The following is a 16652-nucleotide window of genomic DNA, read 5'->3' as shown; positions in this document are numbered from 1 at the left end:
GGTTGGGTTGTTTGTGTGTGTGATCAGTGCAATCTTTACTGGAATTGGCCCATCTTTTAACAGACTGGTTTTCTTGAGTTTGTCTTCTGGTGACTCTAAATTCGCTTATAAAAATGGACTTGAGGTCCCCATTTCAGTGTGTCACAGATGGGTCTCTTGGCTGTTTGGTTTCAGTGGATCCCTCTTCACGTTAGTTATGTTTTAACATGAAGGAAGCCAAGTTCTTTCTAAACACCTGACATTTTCTGTTCTAAGGGCAAATGTGAGAAGCGAGTGCAGGATGTCATCGAGCGTTTCTGGGACTTCATTGACAAGCTGAGCATCAATACTTTCGGTATGTGGTTTCCCCGGGTGGGAGGCTGCTTAGAACTGAGCTGACTTCCCTGACAACGTTAGAAAGTGTGGTTTCAGACTGACATGCCCGAATCCTGCAATGGGCTTCCCTGGTGGCTCAGTGGGTAAAGAATGCTTCTGCAATGCAGGAGACCCAGGTTTGCTCCCCGGGTTGGGAAGATTCCCTGGAGAAGGAAATGGGAACCCACTCCAGTATTCTTGCCTGGAGCATCCCATGGACAGGGCAGCCTGGCGGGCTACAGTCCATGGGGTCACAAAGAGTCAGACACAACCGAGCGACTAACAGTCCTGCAATAGAGGATGGAAATAGTCACCACTTATGTTCTGAAATGCCTTTGTTGGCTAAAAAAAAAAAAAAATGAACTTACAGGTCTGCACCTGTATAGCATGGATACACAGATTTTCAGACAAGGGAAGAGAAAGCACAGACTGTTTTACTAGAAATGAACTCTTGACAGCATAAGCGTGCATCAGATTGTAGACTGCAAGCTGTAGACTGCCAGAATCCTGCTTGATGTGAGAATCATTTATTTACAAGTGGGTCTTAGCTTTTCCAGAAGTGAGGATGCACACTGTGTCCTCTAGGGTGCATAACTGAGATTAGTCCCAGAAATAACCACAGTGCCCAGACAGCAGCAGCACTGTCATGGCGAGCATCATTCCTAGTACGAGCCTCCTCCAGCAGGAGCCCCCTGCGCCGTCCCTCTGGGGACCAGTGGGTCCCCCGTGTGTGACCTGTCCTCCACAAGTGCGTTGGGCTGTTCTGGGGAGAGCGCCCGTGTGTGGGGACGTGCTCAGGTCTTGCGTGGGTGGCATGGGTCCGGCCTCTCAGTGCCAGCTCCGTCGTGGTACCCCGCCGGTAGTCTGTGCCCCCTGACACCTGATGATACTCTAAGAACGCTGCTTTTCAACTTCTGAGTCCTTGCTCAGGACATTCACTGGAACTGTTCACAGGGAAGTTTCTGGCAGACAACATCGTAGGTTCCGTCTTGGTTTTCTCCTTGATATTCTGGATTCCTTTCAGCATTCTGGTCCACTGTGTGGTAAGTACCAGTTTTTAAGTAATTGAAACATTTTGTTAAACTCGAGTGCCTCCAACCATAGAGCTGTTTTGAAAAGATAAAATTTATTCTTAGAAAACTCTGACCTGTTTCTGATGACATTGTTGGTGTTACCCCTAGGAAAGCATATCTTGTTAAAAGACTAAATTTAAAGTGGTATTTTTTGTGTGTGGCCGTTTTGTTCTCGTGTGTAATTTCTGAAGAATTTTATACTTTCTAAGCACCAGAGACTGTGTAGCTGGACTTGTCTAGGACTTCTGAGTGAAGCTGTGGCACGAGCATTTTCAGGCTGTTGTCACTGCGCAGATGGCAACCAGCAGTCGTCCAGAGACGCTGCCCCGTCTTGTCCAGGGTCCCGGCAGCACCATTTGGGGTGTTCAGATCCTTCCCTGTGAGGACACGGAGCAGTCGTTTGATTGTTCAAGACGAGTAACAGCTAACAAGCTTGGTTGCACTTTGACAAGCTCCAGTACTTTACAAGTTTTCTTATAAATCCATTCTCCTTGCTTCTGTGGGAAAGTGAGGATCTGTCTGCTGTGCAGAGACGAGGAGCTCAAACCCAGGCTTCCAGGCTTTTGCTCTGAAACCCCTGAGCAGGGTTCCTCCTGTGAGCACTTGGGAAGTTCAGTGCAGGGAACTCTCGAGTCTTCATGGCCCTGGCCACCTTCCCTCGCGGCGCTGTCTTGTGACGGTTCTTCCTCAGGTTGATGAGCCTGGTGGGCCTGAGGAAACCTCTGCTCCAGCCCAGCTCTGTTAAGAGTTGAAGCTCTGACACATGGCGACAGGGCTGTCCATTACGGAGGCCTGACCTCTGATTTCTGAGCGGAGCTGCCGACAGGAGAGCGGGCAGTGACTGGTTTCCAAGCACAGAAGACAGTCAGGGCAGTCAGGCCTGGGCTCGGCCTCCTGCCTCGCCTGTGGTCACCTGTCACTAGTCAGCCCCAGACAGGGAGCAGGGCAGAGGGGAGAACCGGGTGTCCAGCCTTCCAGAGTATGACTTGAGGGCCAGTTCAAGACTTGAGGCCTAGTTCCTCTCAGAGTTTGGGCCACAGAAGCTCAGGACACGCTGAGAAGAATACTGAGGCTGGGGGGTCTGGGGCACTTTGAGGTCAGTGCCCAGTGAGGCCGCGGGCACTACCCCTCCACCTCCCAGGGCTGCCCTCAGGGTCAGCCTTGTCTCTGAGTGCTGAGCATGCACGGAGGTGCCCTGGTTGTTCCTGCCCAGGGTGTGGGGTGAATCTCTCAGAAAAACAGCACTTAAACCTTGCCTGTTTCTGCAGTTAAAAAACCTACTTCCTTCAAGTGTAAGAGGAAGCACTTGTGGCAGAACCCCTCAAGCTTGAGTAGACCTCACACTCATCTGCTGGACCTGCTCCCTCTTCCTACGACTCAAGCTCTAAGCTAGCTCTTCACAGTTACTGTCAGGAGGGGCTTAGGCGGACGGAGCCTGTACTGAGCAGGCTGTAGGAATGACCCCGCTCTTCTTGTCTTTCTAGGATAAGAAACTGGATAAGCAGTTTGAGTCTCTGTCTCTGTTCCACCCCAGTGTAAGTATCTCACACAAAGGGAAGTTGTTTTTGGTTGTGTTTGGAGGCCTGCTAAGCAGAGACCTTCACTGGCCTCCCCTGCTGCGCCTTCTTTGGCTGGAGGGCCGTCTTCTGGCAGGCAGGATGTGAACGTGAATTCTCTTGACAGTGACCTTTTGGTCAGTTGCTTGGATGGAGACTGATACTACAGAGGAGCACCGCTCTGCCCTCCCCGCGGCCCTGAGTGGTTGGCTGTTCGGCGCTCACATATTTTCACGTTTGGAGAGCTTTTCTTGTCTTGGGATCTTAACTTGACAAGGGTTCTTCTGACTCTCTTGGGTCTTCACACATGGGTTGTCAGGACACTTGGCAGCTGTTTAATTGCTTCTGAGGGTGCTTTTCTCAGAAGGTGGGTGGGGATCAGGGTGCTGATGGGTGCGGCCATCTGGTGGGTCTGGCGGGGCTCACCCCCTGCCCCGTGTCTCTCCAGAACGTCGAGATGCTGAGCAGCATGGACTCGGCATCGGTGCGCATCATCAAGCCCTTTCCTGCACCCCAGACCCCTGGTCGCCTGCAGCCCACCTCCGTGATGCCCCCTGCGCCCTCCGCGCCCCTGGCCCCAAAGCTGGACCACCAGCGGATGGACACCATCCAGGAGGACCCCAGCACGGACTCGCATGCTGATGAGGATGGCTTTGAGAAGGATCCCTTCCCAAATAGCAGCGCAGCCGCCAAGTCGTTCGAGGACCTTACAGACCATCCGGTCACCAGAAGTGAAAAGGCCTCGTCCTTCAAGCTGCAGCGTCAGAACCGCGTGGACAGCAAGGAGACCGAGTGCTAGTTCCCAGCCGCATACTGGGCTCTCTGACTTCGTGGACAGAATATTTTTTATGGATTTGACCTCAAATCACTGCATATTTTTTGTGAAGATTTGGGAGAAATAAGGAAGTGACTTCACAGCAGATGCTGGTCATGTGTTTGGACTTCCTTTGCATACGTAATACTGGTGTGGTCAGGCCCTTTTCCTTTGAAGAGGTAAGGTGAATCTGGCTTATTTTGAGGCTTTCAGGTTTTAGTTTTTTTTGATCTTTAAAGTATCCTTCAACCTGTGGTGCAAAAGCAGAAACTATGGCTGGATTAGGTTATAAATATTTACATTTTTGTAAATTAACGTTTTACATTGAGAATAGCACTGATTAGGGAGATGATCAGTTTCTTTTTTAAATACACTGTAATGACCTGGTGAACATAGGCATGTAGTGGTTTTGTGTGAGGGTAACTGGACACAGATTTACTTTTTGCCTTCAAGACAAAGGGAGATAAAACCAACAAGTTATACATTCTTTCAAAATGTGGGTTCTGTTTATAGGCAGTCCTAGGTAATACCTAGAACTTGTAACAGAAGAAGGGAATTAAACTAAGAAATAAGTTAAGTTAGATTAATGTTTCTTAGTTCTAAATTGTTAAATTTCTGATTTCTAGAATTAAAACAATCTAGCTTATAGTGAAGGTTACAAATTATAGCCAAATGAATCTACAAAATCCTGCCAACTGTTTCTGGACCCTAGTTAGCTGGGCAGTTTTTCTGTGTTTCGTAAGTATCTTCATGTGTCAGCACTGTTACCATGCTCTTAAAACATCTGCCATTCAGAAAACCTGAACTACTTCAGAGTAAGGTATGGTCGCCTCTGTGCAAACACTAGTGGCCAAGAGGGTATGTGAGATGGTTCTTGCCAAAGGAATGGGGTGTGATGTGCTGGCCTGGGGCTTTTTCCCCACACAACTGACTTCCAAAAACCCTTGGTATTCACCTGTGTTCGTTCTTGATATAGTGCTTCAGTAACATCTGCGTTTACTATGTGAAGGATAAAAACCATCAGGTTGAATTCTGATCTGCTTTAAAAGCTTTTTTCTCCTGCTAAGTACTGAAATGTGCTCACCAGCCAACACATTTTAACTGAGGTAACTTGTAAGCTTTGAGGGCAATCATCCAAACCTGTGACAAATCGTATCTTTTTTCCTAAGGACGTTTGTTACGCAGATACCTGTTACACTAATACTTGAACCTGTACCTTATGGTATTTGCTGTCTCTAACTAGTCATGATATTCTTACATTGTAGTTACACTTCTGCAATCGGATAGAAGGTGAGTGGGGTGTGTGGGTGTATGTATGAGTGAATGTAAGAAAACCATTTTTTATAAAATTGTGACTTTTTAAGAAACAAAACTGTCTTTACCTTTTTTTCCACTTATTAGCAAGCTGCTCTGGGCATATTTTGTAGCTGTGGCACAGATGACACCTGCATCAATCAATAAATATTTATTATCAAAACCTGATGTACCTAGGCACAAAGCTGTCCTCAGAAAATTCTAATGAGTTTATTCATCTTGGTGGCAGATAGTACTTCTTTTTGTTCCAGAGTCATGACCAAAGACTTAAAAACGTTCTAAAAAAAATTCTTCAACCACTTATCTTGGTGTCTTTGTGCACCAGTGACTTCGTGTTCTGTGGACAGACAGCAGGACCTGGTTCTCCATGACTAGTGATCCCCATCTCCCAGGAGACTGAGTTCTGGTCTTGCTTCTGCTATGTCTCGCCAGTAGGGGAGCAGAGAAGGCAGGGAGGAGACTTTCTTCTCTATCAAAGGCCAGAGATGGGAGAACACAAACTCATTTCCTTTTGGTGATAAATGTAGTCCGTCTGACAAATAGGAGGAAAAGTCCTGTGGGGGGTGAGAACTCGGTTAAAGGTGTGTGCTGGTCTGCTGGCGGGTCCCCAGCCTGACCGGCGGCCCTCTGGAGCTGCCCTAGCTTGTCCCATGCCCCCTGTCCTGTGCGGAGGCCCCAACTGTATAGGACACACGGAGAGCCCCAAGCTCAGGGAGCGCCTGAGCTGATGCGTCCTTCCGGCTCGGCAGATGGAAGAAGAGAATCAGTGAGTGAATACAGCACTCGACTGTGATCAACAAAGTTAAAACTCGTAATAAAAAAAAAAATAAATAAATAAAACTCGTGAAAAACAGCTTGACACACTGGACCCTGAGCTGTCTTGACTCTTAGTCTGGGTATTATATTGACAGGTGCGCGATTAGGTGAAAAGAATCTGTACCATCCAGCCAAAGAGCCCAGACCCCCAGCTGACCCCCAATCTCAGAACACTGACCGAGGGAGCCCTTTCTCTTCTGGGGAGGGGTCTTTCCCCTCTGCTAGAGCCCTGCCCCGCAGCAGAATCGGTAGCTGGCTCAGGACTTGCAGGCTGCACCACTCCTGGGCCTTAGTTACCTCAGCTCTGCTGAAGTTCGAGCAGGTGGCCACCTAGGAAGACCTTCCCAGCTTCTAGACCCCTGGGAAGTTCTTTCAGACATGACGCACTGAGAGCCGCTAGCCCCCTTTCTCTAGCAGCAGTACATTCCCACACCACCTGGCCATTTAGTGCTTATTCATTTCACTACCTGCCAACTCCTGTCAGGGGTTCCCAGAGCATGACGCCAGCTGCTGAATGCAGGGAGAGAACATGGCCAAGCTAGGGGTGCTGCGACTGCAGGCTCTCCCGGAACCTCTCGAGGTCCTCCCCCGCGTCTGCTCTGTCCCAGCGGAGGAGAGGACCACCCATCCGACCCTCTGCACTGGGTCTCTGCCAGGACCGCGCACACCACTGTACCTGACCGTCCTTCTGCATCAGGGTCCACAGGTCGAGTGCCTCAGCCCCACAGTCCTGGGCTACTTGTAAACAGGCCCTGGCATATTCACCAACAACTGAGTTCAGGCGATTTAATTTGCAGCCTGTTGATAAAAGAGAAAATCCAGGTGCAACTAATAGACCCAGGTGCTGGCCTCTGCAAGTCCTACTACCTCGAGGGCTTTTCAGGGCAGGTGGACGGGTACCTGCTGACGGACCCGAACTGGCCCGCCGTGGGGCACAGGGGACACAGGATGGGCCTCGCAGGTCACGCGTGTTCTGTTCCCCAGCACGGGACCAAGGCCGATGGAACCATGAAGGGTGTTTAGGGAACACCGGGCAGATGGGTGGGGGCAGCTGAGCAGTCTGGCTAGAGCCCTGGCTGGAGGTAGATGGAGTCGGGCTGGGGGCCAGCGCAGGGTGTGGTGGGGAAGACTTCGGGGCCCGCATGCCTGAATTGGCGTACAGAACGAGAGGCCGCTGCCGGATGGCAGGGGGCTAGAGCCACCTGTTGACTCTGAACCAGAGGTGAGAGCCGGAAGGGGCCACAGCACTCACTCAGTTTTTCTGCAAAGGGCTGGCCCCCTACACACTTTCTGTCGACAGGAGACATGATGGGAGCTCTTCTGTGACCTCTGTTGACTGAAAGTGGACAGACAGGGAATTACAGACCCCTGAGGACACAGCCCTGTGTCTGGAAGCCCACACTCACCTTGCTGGAGGCACTCCTGCGCCCATGCGGCCTCGCAGAGCGGGGGCGGTGTGATGAGGATGAGCCTGCTCTCGGGCACGTCCACGGACCGCAGGTACCGCACCATGCTCCTCAGGTTTGCCACGAACTCCTCGAGGGGCACATGCTGCTTGGGGTTCTCGTCTGTTTGGGAGGGAGACGGACACTTCAGCCCCAAAGCAGGCTTGTTTTAAGGGTGACAGGTCAGGCTGATGCACGTTCACAGCTGGGCCCCAATCCTGACGTCACCAGGGAGCTGCGTGGCACCGAGGGCGGGGAAGGGGGAAGAGTCCCAGCGCGGGGTTCTTCATAAAACGGACTTCAGCGGCCCTGGCTTGGAGCCTTGTAAGTGCGCTGGCTTCTGCTTTCCTGTCCTGTGGTCATGAACCCAATAGGCTGGATTTATAAATGAGACCTGAGTTGTGGAGGGAACCTGCCCAGGTTCTAGCCTGGCTTTGTCACCGGCTGGCTTTGTGCCCTTGGACAAATGATCCACCTTTCTGCCCCTCTGTTTCCTGCTCTTAAAATGAGGGTGACAGCAGGGTCTACCTCACGGGGTTGCTGTGAAATTACATCAGCCAAGTGTGTCAGACACTTAGAGCAAGGTGCCTGCCAGGAAGGAAGCTCTCAGTAATAAATAAGCTAAGCCACAGCTGTCATCACTGCAAAGGTTTCCTTCTAGACAGGCTCCCACAGGCTTGCTGCAGGCTTTTTGCAAACCCCACAAAAGTATAATTCAGGAGGAAAGTAAAAGCACTCATGATCCTACCACCCAGAAAACCACTGTTGGCACTTGGTCGTACTTCTTTCCAGTCCTTTCCAAACCGGTATGTGTACTTCAAAAAAGAAGAAAAGAGGGATCACACTAAAGATAAATGACCATACTGTGTTTTTTCTAAACATACATTATAAGCATGTCTGTCCACAAGGAGTCCTCAGAAACCTGGTGCTTGGTTGCAGGGTGACCACAATGAATGCTTCTACTTCCTTACTGTGTAGCACGCCATTTTGTTGTAAATAACAGAGCAGAGACGTCTCTGCACATGGACCTGGCTTGACTGGCCAGGTTTCTAGATGAGGGAGGTCTGGATGGGAGCTTTCCAGAAAGATTTCAAGTCCTTCCTGTCCCCACTCCTCCTCCAGTCCTGTAAGAGCACCTCTTTTCCACACTTGGCAACTGTAGTAATGCTGCTTAAACCCACTGATGTGAGAGTCAAAACGCCAATATTCCTTGATGCAGTCTTCATTTTGTGCGTGACAGAAGGCTTTGCTGCTGCTGCTAAGTCGCTTCAGTCGTGTCCGACTCTGTGCGACCCCATAGACGGCAGCCCACCAGGCTCCGCCGTCCCTGGGATTCTCCAGGCAAGAATACTGGAGTGGGTTGCCATTTCCTTCTCCAGACAGAAGGCTTTACACATTTTCAAACATGTACTGGCTATTACATTTCTCCTGCTGTGATCCATCTGTTCCTGCCTCTGACCATTTTTAAAAATTGGAGTGAATATTTTTCTGATTGATTTCTACATTAAAAACATTAACCTTTTGTCGTCATGCTTTTGCAAATATTTTCCTTAATGTGTCATTTTCTTTTTGACATAGGCTACTTTGTTTATTTCATAATCTATATTTTTTTCCTTGGCAATTTCCTCCATTGTTTTCATCCTTGTTTTTCCTTGTCCTGAATTGAAAGAAATTTCTTCTTTAGGAAATTTCTGTCTCACGGAGAACACTTCCAGTCTCTACCAACACCTGTAGTTTATAACCTCACAGGCACAAGAAGCCTTCCTCACGGTTGGCAGCTGCCCCCCTCCCTGCTCTCAGCCTCCCCTGAGGGCCCCACCTGCGCTGCAGAGAGGGGAGGGGCACCGGAGAAGCCTCTGAAAGCCGCTGCTCCTCTAGGCTACTCTGATCAGAGGGCCCTCCTTTCACCAGCAGGGAAGGAAAAGGGGCCTGCGCTCACCAGCTGTGCCTCCAGTCACAGCAGCAGTTCTTCCAAAAATACGGAGACACATCTCCTGTTTGGACTGTTTCCCGTGGCCCAGGACTGAAGCCTGGTCAGGGCGCTGCTGCCCGGAGCGGTCCTTTCTCCGTCTGTGAGTCGCACCACGACGTGTACAGCTGGCTTTCTCCTGCCCACTGCATCAGCTAAAGAGGGACCTCAGGAACCGAGCGCATCATGGATGGACTCCAAAAACATTAAATTCCAGAAACCGCAGGTCTGCCAAGGACCCAGGCCTCTGCGAAGTCGGGAGTAAAACTGACTGACATTAAAGATAGAAGAAATGAATGGAAGTAAACTCGGGGAATCCACTGTAAGTTTGGCAAAACTACCTCCTGGGAGATAACAAAAACAGTTGGAAAAAGTGTAGAAACTTAAAGTTGGCTGTAACAGAAAACAGTGACAAAGGGACTAGGGAAACACAAGTGCCTGTACCTTTGAGCGCACTGTCATTGGCACCGAAGAAAATAGTGACGGCCACTGGGCTGTCCAGCCCGCTCCCCTTCCTGATGAGTCTGGGGAGGATAATTTTGGCCCATCTGGTGTTGTAACCTGAAAATCCACGATTCAGGACGTCACATTTTCTGAATTGAAAAAAAAAAAAAGTTAAAGGTGAATTTTGGGCAGAGAACTGTTTCTGGCCCCGTGCAGCTATGCTTTGGTGAGGGAGGGGGGTTGTGTGTGAGGAGGCGGGCAGTGCCTGGCGGCTGACGCTGCCCGGGCTGAGGCATGTCAGACTCCTTCCTGGTTCTGAGACCCAGGGAAGTCTGCCCAGGCTTCCGTGAGAGGTTGTGAAGAACTACAGATGAAGGGGCTGTGCGGACTCACTGATGCCATGCCTGGTTGGTGGGGCGCTTTTAAAAGCAGAAGGCAGAGCCTGCCTGTGTGCTCCCCACTGTCCACAGCACCCACCAGGGGGGCATCTGTTCAGGTTACCAACGGCACTGCCACCATCACTATCACCCCATGGTTTTGATTCAGTAGTTTTATATATTGTGTTTCAGTTTAAACCAGTTCACTAACAGGCATTTTATTCCTTCTTAAAACTATATGACTTGATTCACAGTACTGTATGGAATGCTGAGAAAACAAACCATGGAAATGGAGCTAACACTGAGTAAGCTATGACCTTTGGTAGGTTTGTAGATGTTTCAAGTTACTCATTAAAACAATTTTTTCCCCAATGAATCTCAGAGTTCAGTTTATGGTTAGCAAACTGATGTGGTTTTGTTGCCTGGCCGAAATTCCTACAGGTACTAAGCAGAGAAGCTGGGGCACCAAAGGCCCAAGAGAGGAGGAGGCCCTCTGCTCTGAGAGCTCAGCATCTGTGTCTTGGAAGCAACGACAACAGAAATTCAGGAACATTTACTTCTGAGTCTTGTGTTCTTCGTGTATAATGATTACAGAAAACTGACTAGCCATTCTAAAGCCTCCACTTGACAGTGGAGCGCTCGAGAATTCTGGTAAGTCTGTCTTACATACATCCAGCGGTGAAGTCCCCGCCGCACTTGAAAAACAAGAGGCAGAGCTGCGCCTGCTCGTGTGGGGTGGCAGTGGCCCAGCGAGGGCTGCGGTCACAGCGGCCAGTGGCTGGACCTCGCCGCCCCTGACCAACAAGGGCGCCTTGGCCACTCAAGTTCCCCGAGCTTGTCTCCCCACCACTGAGAGATGAACACTAACACCTCATCTGCTAGGTTACCTGACGATTAAAAGTAATGTAGTGGCCAGATGTACATAAGGAGCTCAGTAAATGCCTGCCATTACCGATTTCTTTAAAAAAAGTCATTATAATAAGGCTGGGAACCAGGAAAAAACTGCTAGTGAGGCCCAGGGTCGAAACTGTTACAGTTCCTGTCTGAAAGGGGAAGAATATCTGAATTTCTTTGGATTGAATATAACACAATCAATAGTGCCCAAGTTATTCAAATGGCTAAAGAAACTGGAAAATTAAGAAAGGTTTTCATACACATTCTTGGCTAATAACAGGAATTTAAGTTAAGAGGCTAAAAAAATTGTTGAAAATATTAATATATCAATAAATTTGAAAAGCATTTAAGTAGATTTAAGAATTGTTAAAATCCTTTTGAACTGAACAGACAAAGACCTTAATTAAAGCTAAAACTTTGGGATGTCCCTATGGGACTCAATTACTTAGGTGTACTGCTCTCCATGCAGGCAGGTGGCTCAGTGGTAAAGAACCAGCCTGCCACAAGGGACTCCGATTTGATCCCTGGATTGGGAAGATCCTTTGGAGAAGAATAGCAACCCACTCCAGTATTTACCAACAAAGTCCGTTGAGTCAAAGCTATGGTTTTTCCACTAGTCACGTATGGATGTGAGAGTTGGACTATGAAGAAAGCTGAGCACCGAAGAATTGATGCTTTTGAACTGTGGTGTTGGAGAAGATTCTTGAGAGTCCGTTGGACTGCAAGGAGATCCAACCAGTCCATCCTAAACGAACAGTCCTGAATATTCATTGGAAGAACTAATGCTGAAGCTCCAATACTCTGGCCACCTGATGGCAAGAACTGACTCATTTGAAAAGACCCTGATGCTGGGAAAGATTGAAGGTGGGAGAAGAAGGGGACGACAGAGGATGAGATGGTTGGATGGCATCACCAACTCAACGGACATAAGTTTGAGTAAAAACTCCGGGAGCTGGTGATGGACAGGGAAGCCTGGTGTGCTGCCGTCTGTGGGGTCGCAAAGAGTCGGACACGACTGAGCGACCAAACTGAACTGAACCAGTGTTCCTGCCTGGAGAATCCCATGGACAGAGGAGCCTGGTGGGCTACAGTCCATGTGGTCGCAGAGTTGGGTGCAACAGTACACATGCATGCTCATCCAGGCAGTACAGAAGGGCAGTTACAGTAAGGTGATTCTTAGTAATCTGGAGACTTGGAAGTTAGCTAAGTTAATTCAGTGTTTTAACTGAATCAAATCAGTTCTGGGCCTAGGTCTGTAAAAAAAAACTCACTCCAAGTGTTAACATGGCTAAAGACAGAACATGTCCATCCAAAGGGCAGCTGTCAGTGGGACAGAAAGGAGCATCACAGAAAGGGAGGGTGGGCCAGGACTGTGGGCTGCGGCGTGAAGCAGACAGCGCTTCTGACGTGGGGTACGTTGCTCCCCACGTGGCCTCCTGGCTGCTCCGGGGACCTGCCCGTTGGGGGAAGGTGGGCTCAGGGCGCCCACGTGAGGAACCCCTGCTGCCGAGCTTCTAGTCTCTGTTGCACGTGGCATTTTGGTTCACAACAGGTTCTCATGGCCTTGGTTGAGGTCAGAGAGCCCGGGGCATGGGGAGGCAGGCTCTGTGGGCAGAGCCCGGATCAGGGAGATCTCAGCCCACACAGGCCTCCCTGTGGGTCAGCCAGCAGCCGCTCAATTTTGTGCTTTCTGTCACAAGATGCTTTTAAACAGTGACATAACCATACATGGTCAAAACTTCATCTTTAAGAAATACACATAATTTTATTTATTTGTTGGCTATGTGGCTTGTGGGATCTTTGCTCCCTGACCAGGGATTGAATCTGGGCCCTCGACAGCAGGGAATTCCCTATGATTACTCTCAGTTCTGAAAATTAACTAGCTGCTAATTAAATGGTCTTTAGCAATCACACCTGTAAACAGACAGTTCTGACCAGATTTTAGTACTAAAACTATTCAGAAAACATTAGTGTATTGGTGTTTCAGATGACTGGAATAACTATTCTGCTTTTTAGTATCTTCTATTTGGTCAGAAAACGTTAATCGATCAATTAAACAAGTGCTGATTACTAAAAACAAAAGCTAGCATTTGCTGAGCACTTCTTATGAACCAGGTACTTGACTGAGCAGCACCCAGTAGCTTGCTCACCCTCCAACAGGAAAGCAGGGTCCCTGTCGTCCCGGGAGGGGAGGAACCTGGGCTCAAGGCCAGCCCACCTGACACTTGCTATTGGGTGACCTCACCTCCCTCCCTCCACCCTAGTTTTCTCAGCTATCAAATGGATGGGAGAACTCCCCAGCTATACTACCCGATAGTTGCAAAGATTCAATGAGACAATAAATATGAAGTATTTTAACCTCTCTGGCACCTGGTAAGAACTCAATAAAGTCAGCTAGTAGAACCTCCTACCCTTCTTACAGAAGAGAAAACAGCAATGAAACGACACTTTTAAGTCAATTTAAACACAGAAAGCATTTGTAAATAGAAAAAGCTGGAAGGTCATTTTTTTCATTTCAAGTTTAGGGGATAAAAATGAAGAAGAAATGAAGACATTTTACAACAGTTCAAATTCAGAAATTACGTTAAATATATTTTCTTGTGTTAGTTATACTGCTAAAGAAAATTATGAAGTAATGTAAGCTGGCAGGACACCCAGCTTGTTGTTTCTTCTGAAGACGGAAAAGAAAGCTGCTGATCAGCTTACTGAAACCCAGTCACAAATCCTGGTGTCTCCTGTTTCTAATGTGGAAATGTTTCTAAATATTTCTTAACCTCTTGAACTGGGACATGTTTTCCTTTTAATAATTCCATTAGCATATGCTTAAATGAATTTTGGCAAATGGAATGTCAAAATCATCACTACTCCCCCCCCCACTATTTCTGCTATATATTTTTTATATACATAAAATATATATATATATGAAATATATATATTTTATAAAGTGAATTTGGGAGGAAAAAGTCTTTACCCAAAAAGGAATCCAACTGTAGTTTCAGGACATTTTTGTATTATTTCATTTGACTTCCTTGCTAATTATTTAGGTTGTATCCACCATAAGTGAAAAAGAACTTGTCTTGTTTAGATAGTGAATAGCCATATGTTTTGGATCCAAACCCCTGATACATTTTTTCACAACTTTGAGGGTTCAGTTTCATGCGGTGGCCAAGTTTTAACTGAACCTGAGTGCTATCACCCCTCCCCGACCACTTTACATACACCTACTGGGAAAGGTGGAAACGAGGAACAGAGGAGGGACTTACTGTTTGGCACTATCACTCCCTCTCTTCTCCATCAATAAGCACTCAAGCATCAATCTAGAAACTATTCTCACCTGACCAGCATGTCAGCCAGTGACGCTCCCCATCCACCCTGCTGGAAAGAAAACTGAAGAAAGAAAAGCCCGTTACTACTTATCCATGTCATCAGGACAGTCTGTTCAGCAACCCCCCTCCTGTTCTCTCGCTGCGTTCTCTGACTGCTTGGCCTGCACCATTCGCTTTGCTCCGAGGTCATTTCAGGGATTACCATAGCTGCACTGCAGCAGCACTCTGCACTCTGGAAGTGAGGGGTCTTCCCTGGCAACAGGATTTGAGCCAGTCAGCTGCATTTTATTATTTATTTTTTGGCCACACCATGAGGCACATGAGATCTTAGTTCCCTGACCAGGGAGCGAACTCGCACCCCCTGCGGTGGAGGTCCGCAGCCCTAACCTCGGCACCACCAGGGAAGCCGCAGCTGCATCTTGCTGAGGCCTATATTAGAGTTACTGTTATTTAGAAAAGATACTAAAGAGGTACAAGAAATAAAATCAACTGTCTGTCTACTTAGGAAATGAAATCCACACTACACTATCTCACCATAGTTGAATTAATAAGGAAATTAGAGAACTCAGAGTGAGTATTTTTGATATACATTCCCTTGTGGAATTTGGAAAGTCCTTAGAAGCCTAAAAATAAAACTGGTTTAAGAAGTCATGTCTGAATGTGAGAAAAATAAACAAAATTAAAGCCGCAGGAAAATGCACTCCTTCCCTGAAGTAAGAACATCTATTTTTCCTCTGATGAGAGCTGAAATAATCTTGGGTGAAAAAGATGATCTGGCTCTTCGCTGCACTGTATGCCTCTGGACATGGGAGCAACAAAATACAAAGACACTGCAATGGACTAAAAATGGCTGCATCCATGCCAAGGTGGGGCCAATTATGGACAAGATACAAAGAGACCAAAAACCCAACTGCCACTTCTGAAGAGCTGGGAGCAAAAGCGGGGTGTTAGGTGCAAAAGCAGGGGACTGCCCAGTGCCCCCTGCACTCAACACACTCGGAAGGGTGGCAAACCACCTAAGCCACCCCTCCTTCAGGACCCCGAGACACACACCTACCCTCACCCCACCTAAGGAACCAGTTTGCCCCACCTTGGGGAGCAAGCAAGGGAACATGTTACTTGTTTTCACTCCTTCCATGTGGCCTCAGGAGCTCCAACCAAGCCTTGCCTGCATTCCTTGACTGGTCTCTTGGCAACTGATTAGGCAAAGGCCAAGAACCCTGGTTGCTAACACCTGGAGGCATCTTTCTGGATCAACCTGTTCCATCAGAGGAAGCAGAGAGCTGAACCGGTTCCAGCGTTTCTGCGTGGAGCTGGCAGGCAGTACAAAACTGCAGAAAGTGCTTCAGCCCCACGCTTTTCAGAATTCGCTGTATGGCTCAGGAAACTCAAACAGGGGCTCTCTATCAACCTAGAGGGGTGGGATGGGGAGGGAGATGGGAGGGAGGTTCAAAAGAGAGGGGACATATGTATACCTATGGCTGATTCATGTTGAGGTTTGACAGAAAACAGCAAAATTCTGTAAAGCAATTATCCTTCAATAAAAAATTAATTAATTTTTTAAAAAAGTCCCTTTCAGGGAAAAGGACAAGGGTCTCTGAGCAGGCAGACAGCACGACTGGAAGCAGCGTGCCAGGGCTTGCTGAGATCCCCATGAAAAATGACGCGGAGAGGAAAGGGCAGCCACCGTGGGCCCTGTGACCCCAGGGCGCGGACCGGACGAGCCCCTAAACGCGCCCGCACACGGTCTCATCTGTCAAAAGGGCTCCCCAAGACTCAACGAGACCGGGGTCCAGTACTGCGAGGCCGCGCCGCCCCCCGAGGCCGTCACTCCCCACGCCGAGAAAAGAGCCACCGGCGCGGTGTCACGAAGGGGCCCACGCTGCCGGCCTCGGAGGCGCCCGTACTGGGGGCGCCGAGCTGCGAGGGGAGGCGGCCCCGCAACCTCGGGACAGTAGGGGGAAACGGGAGCCAGGGGTAGGCCAAGAAGCCAGGCCCGCGGTTCTCGGTAGGGACCGCAGGCCCAGGGGGCGCGGGGAGGCCGAGGGGGCCGAGCCAGGGTTCGCGGACTGGACGCGGGGCCGAGCGGCGGTCACCTGGGTGATGGAGTCTCCGAAGAGCAGAACCCGAGGCCAGAGCACAGGGCTCCCACTCGTCAGAGCCTCGCACAGCGCCATGATGCCGAGGGCCGGGGGGCGAGGCGGATAGGGGAGGGGCGGGGCCAGGCCGGGCATCTAGGCGGGGCGAGCTGCCGGGGGCGGGGCGTGCTG

At 49.2% G+C, this 16652-nt stretch overlaps 2 protein-coding genes across 16 annotated transcripts in view; one reads left to right on the top strand and one right to left on the bottom strand.

Moving 5' to 3' along the window:
* Positions 1-5274, top strand: part of ADAM17 (ADAM metallopeptidase domain 17) — a 42383-nt gene extending 37109 nt beyond the window's left edge. The window contains exons 16-19 of one of the 2 annotated variants that reach the window (XM_081483469.1): positions 256-334; positions 1309-1397; positions 2912-2962; positions 3432-5274. In XM_081483469.1, coding sequence (XP_081339595.1) covers positions 256-334; positions 1309-1397; positions 2912-2962; positions 3432-3782 — 570 coding nt within the window. In that variant the 3' untranslated portion in view covers positions 3783-5274. The remainder of the gene's footprint in view (positions 1-255; positions 335-1308; positions 1398-2911; positions 2963-3431) is intronic. The other variant, XM_081483470.1, reaches the window with a different exon arrangement.
* On the bottom strand, positions 5248-16577 carry IAH1 (isoamyl acetate hydrolyzing esterase 1 (putative)). 14 transcript variants are annotated; one of them, XM_081483501.1, is made up of 8 exons: positions 16479-16577; positions 14391-14443; positions 9786-9934; positions 8121-8187; positions 7334-7495; positions 7180-7263; positions 6604-6725; positions 5248-5665 (listed from the first exon to the last, which is right to left on the bottom strand). In XM_081483501.1, exons 3-8 carry the CDS (start codon positions 9801-9803, stop codon positions 5483-5485), a joined length of 636 nt encoding a protein of 211 aa, XP_081339627.1. In that variant the 5' UTR covers positions 9804-9934; positions 14391-14443; positions 16479-16577; the 3' UTR covers positions 5248-5482. The 14 variants fall into 14 exon arrangements, with proteins under 14 accessions (XP_081339627.1, XP_081339635.1, XP_081339629.1 ...); XM_081483509.1 differs by lacking the exon at positions 7180-7263 and having other exon boundaries at positions 9312-9934; XM_081483503.1 differs by lacking the exon at positions 7180-7263.
* Positions 16578-16652: the final 75 nt, after the last annotated feature.

The sequence above is a fragment of the Giraffa tippelskirchi genome, chromosome 4, assembly GCF_054371585.1.
Source record: "Giraffa tippelskirchi isolate mGirTip1 chromosome 4, T2T-mGirTip1v1.2.pri, whole genome shotgun sequence".
NCBI classification, from domain to species: domain Eukaryota; kingdom Metazoa; phylum Chordata; class Mammalia; order Artiodactyla; family Giraffidae; genus Giraffa; species Giraffa tippelskirchi.
This window is presented reverse-complemented; position numbering and strand designations above follow the sequence as displayed.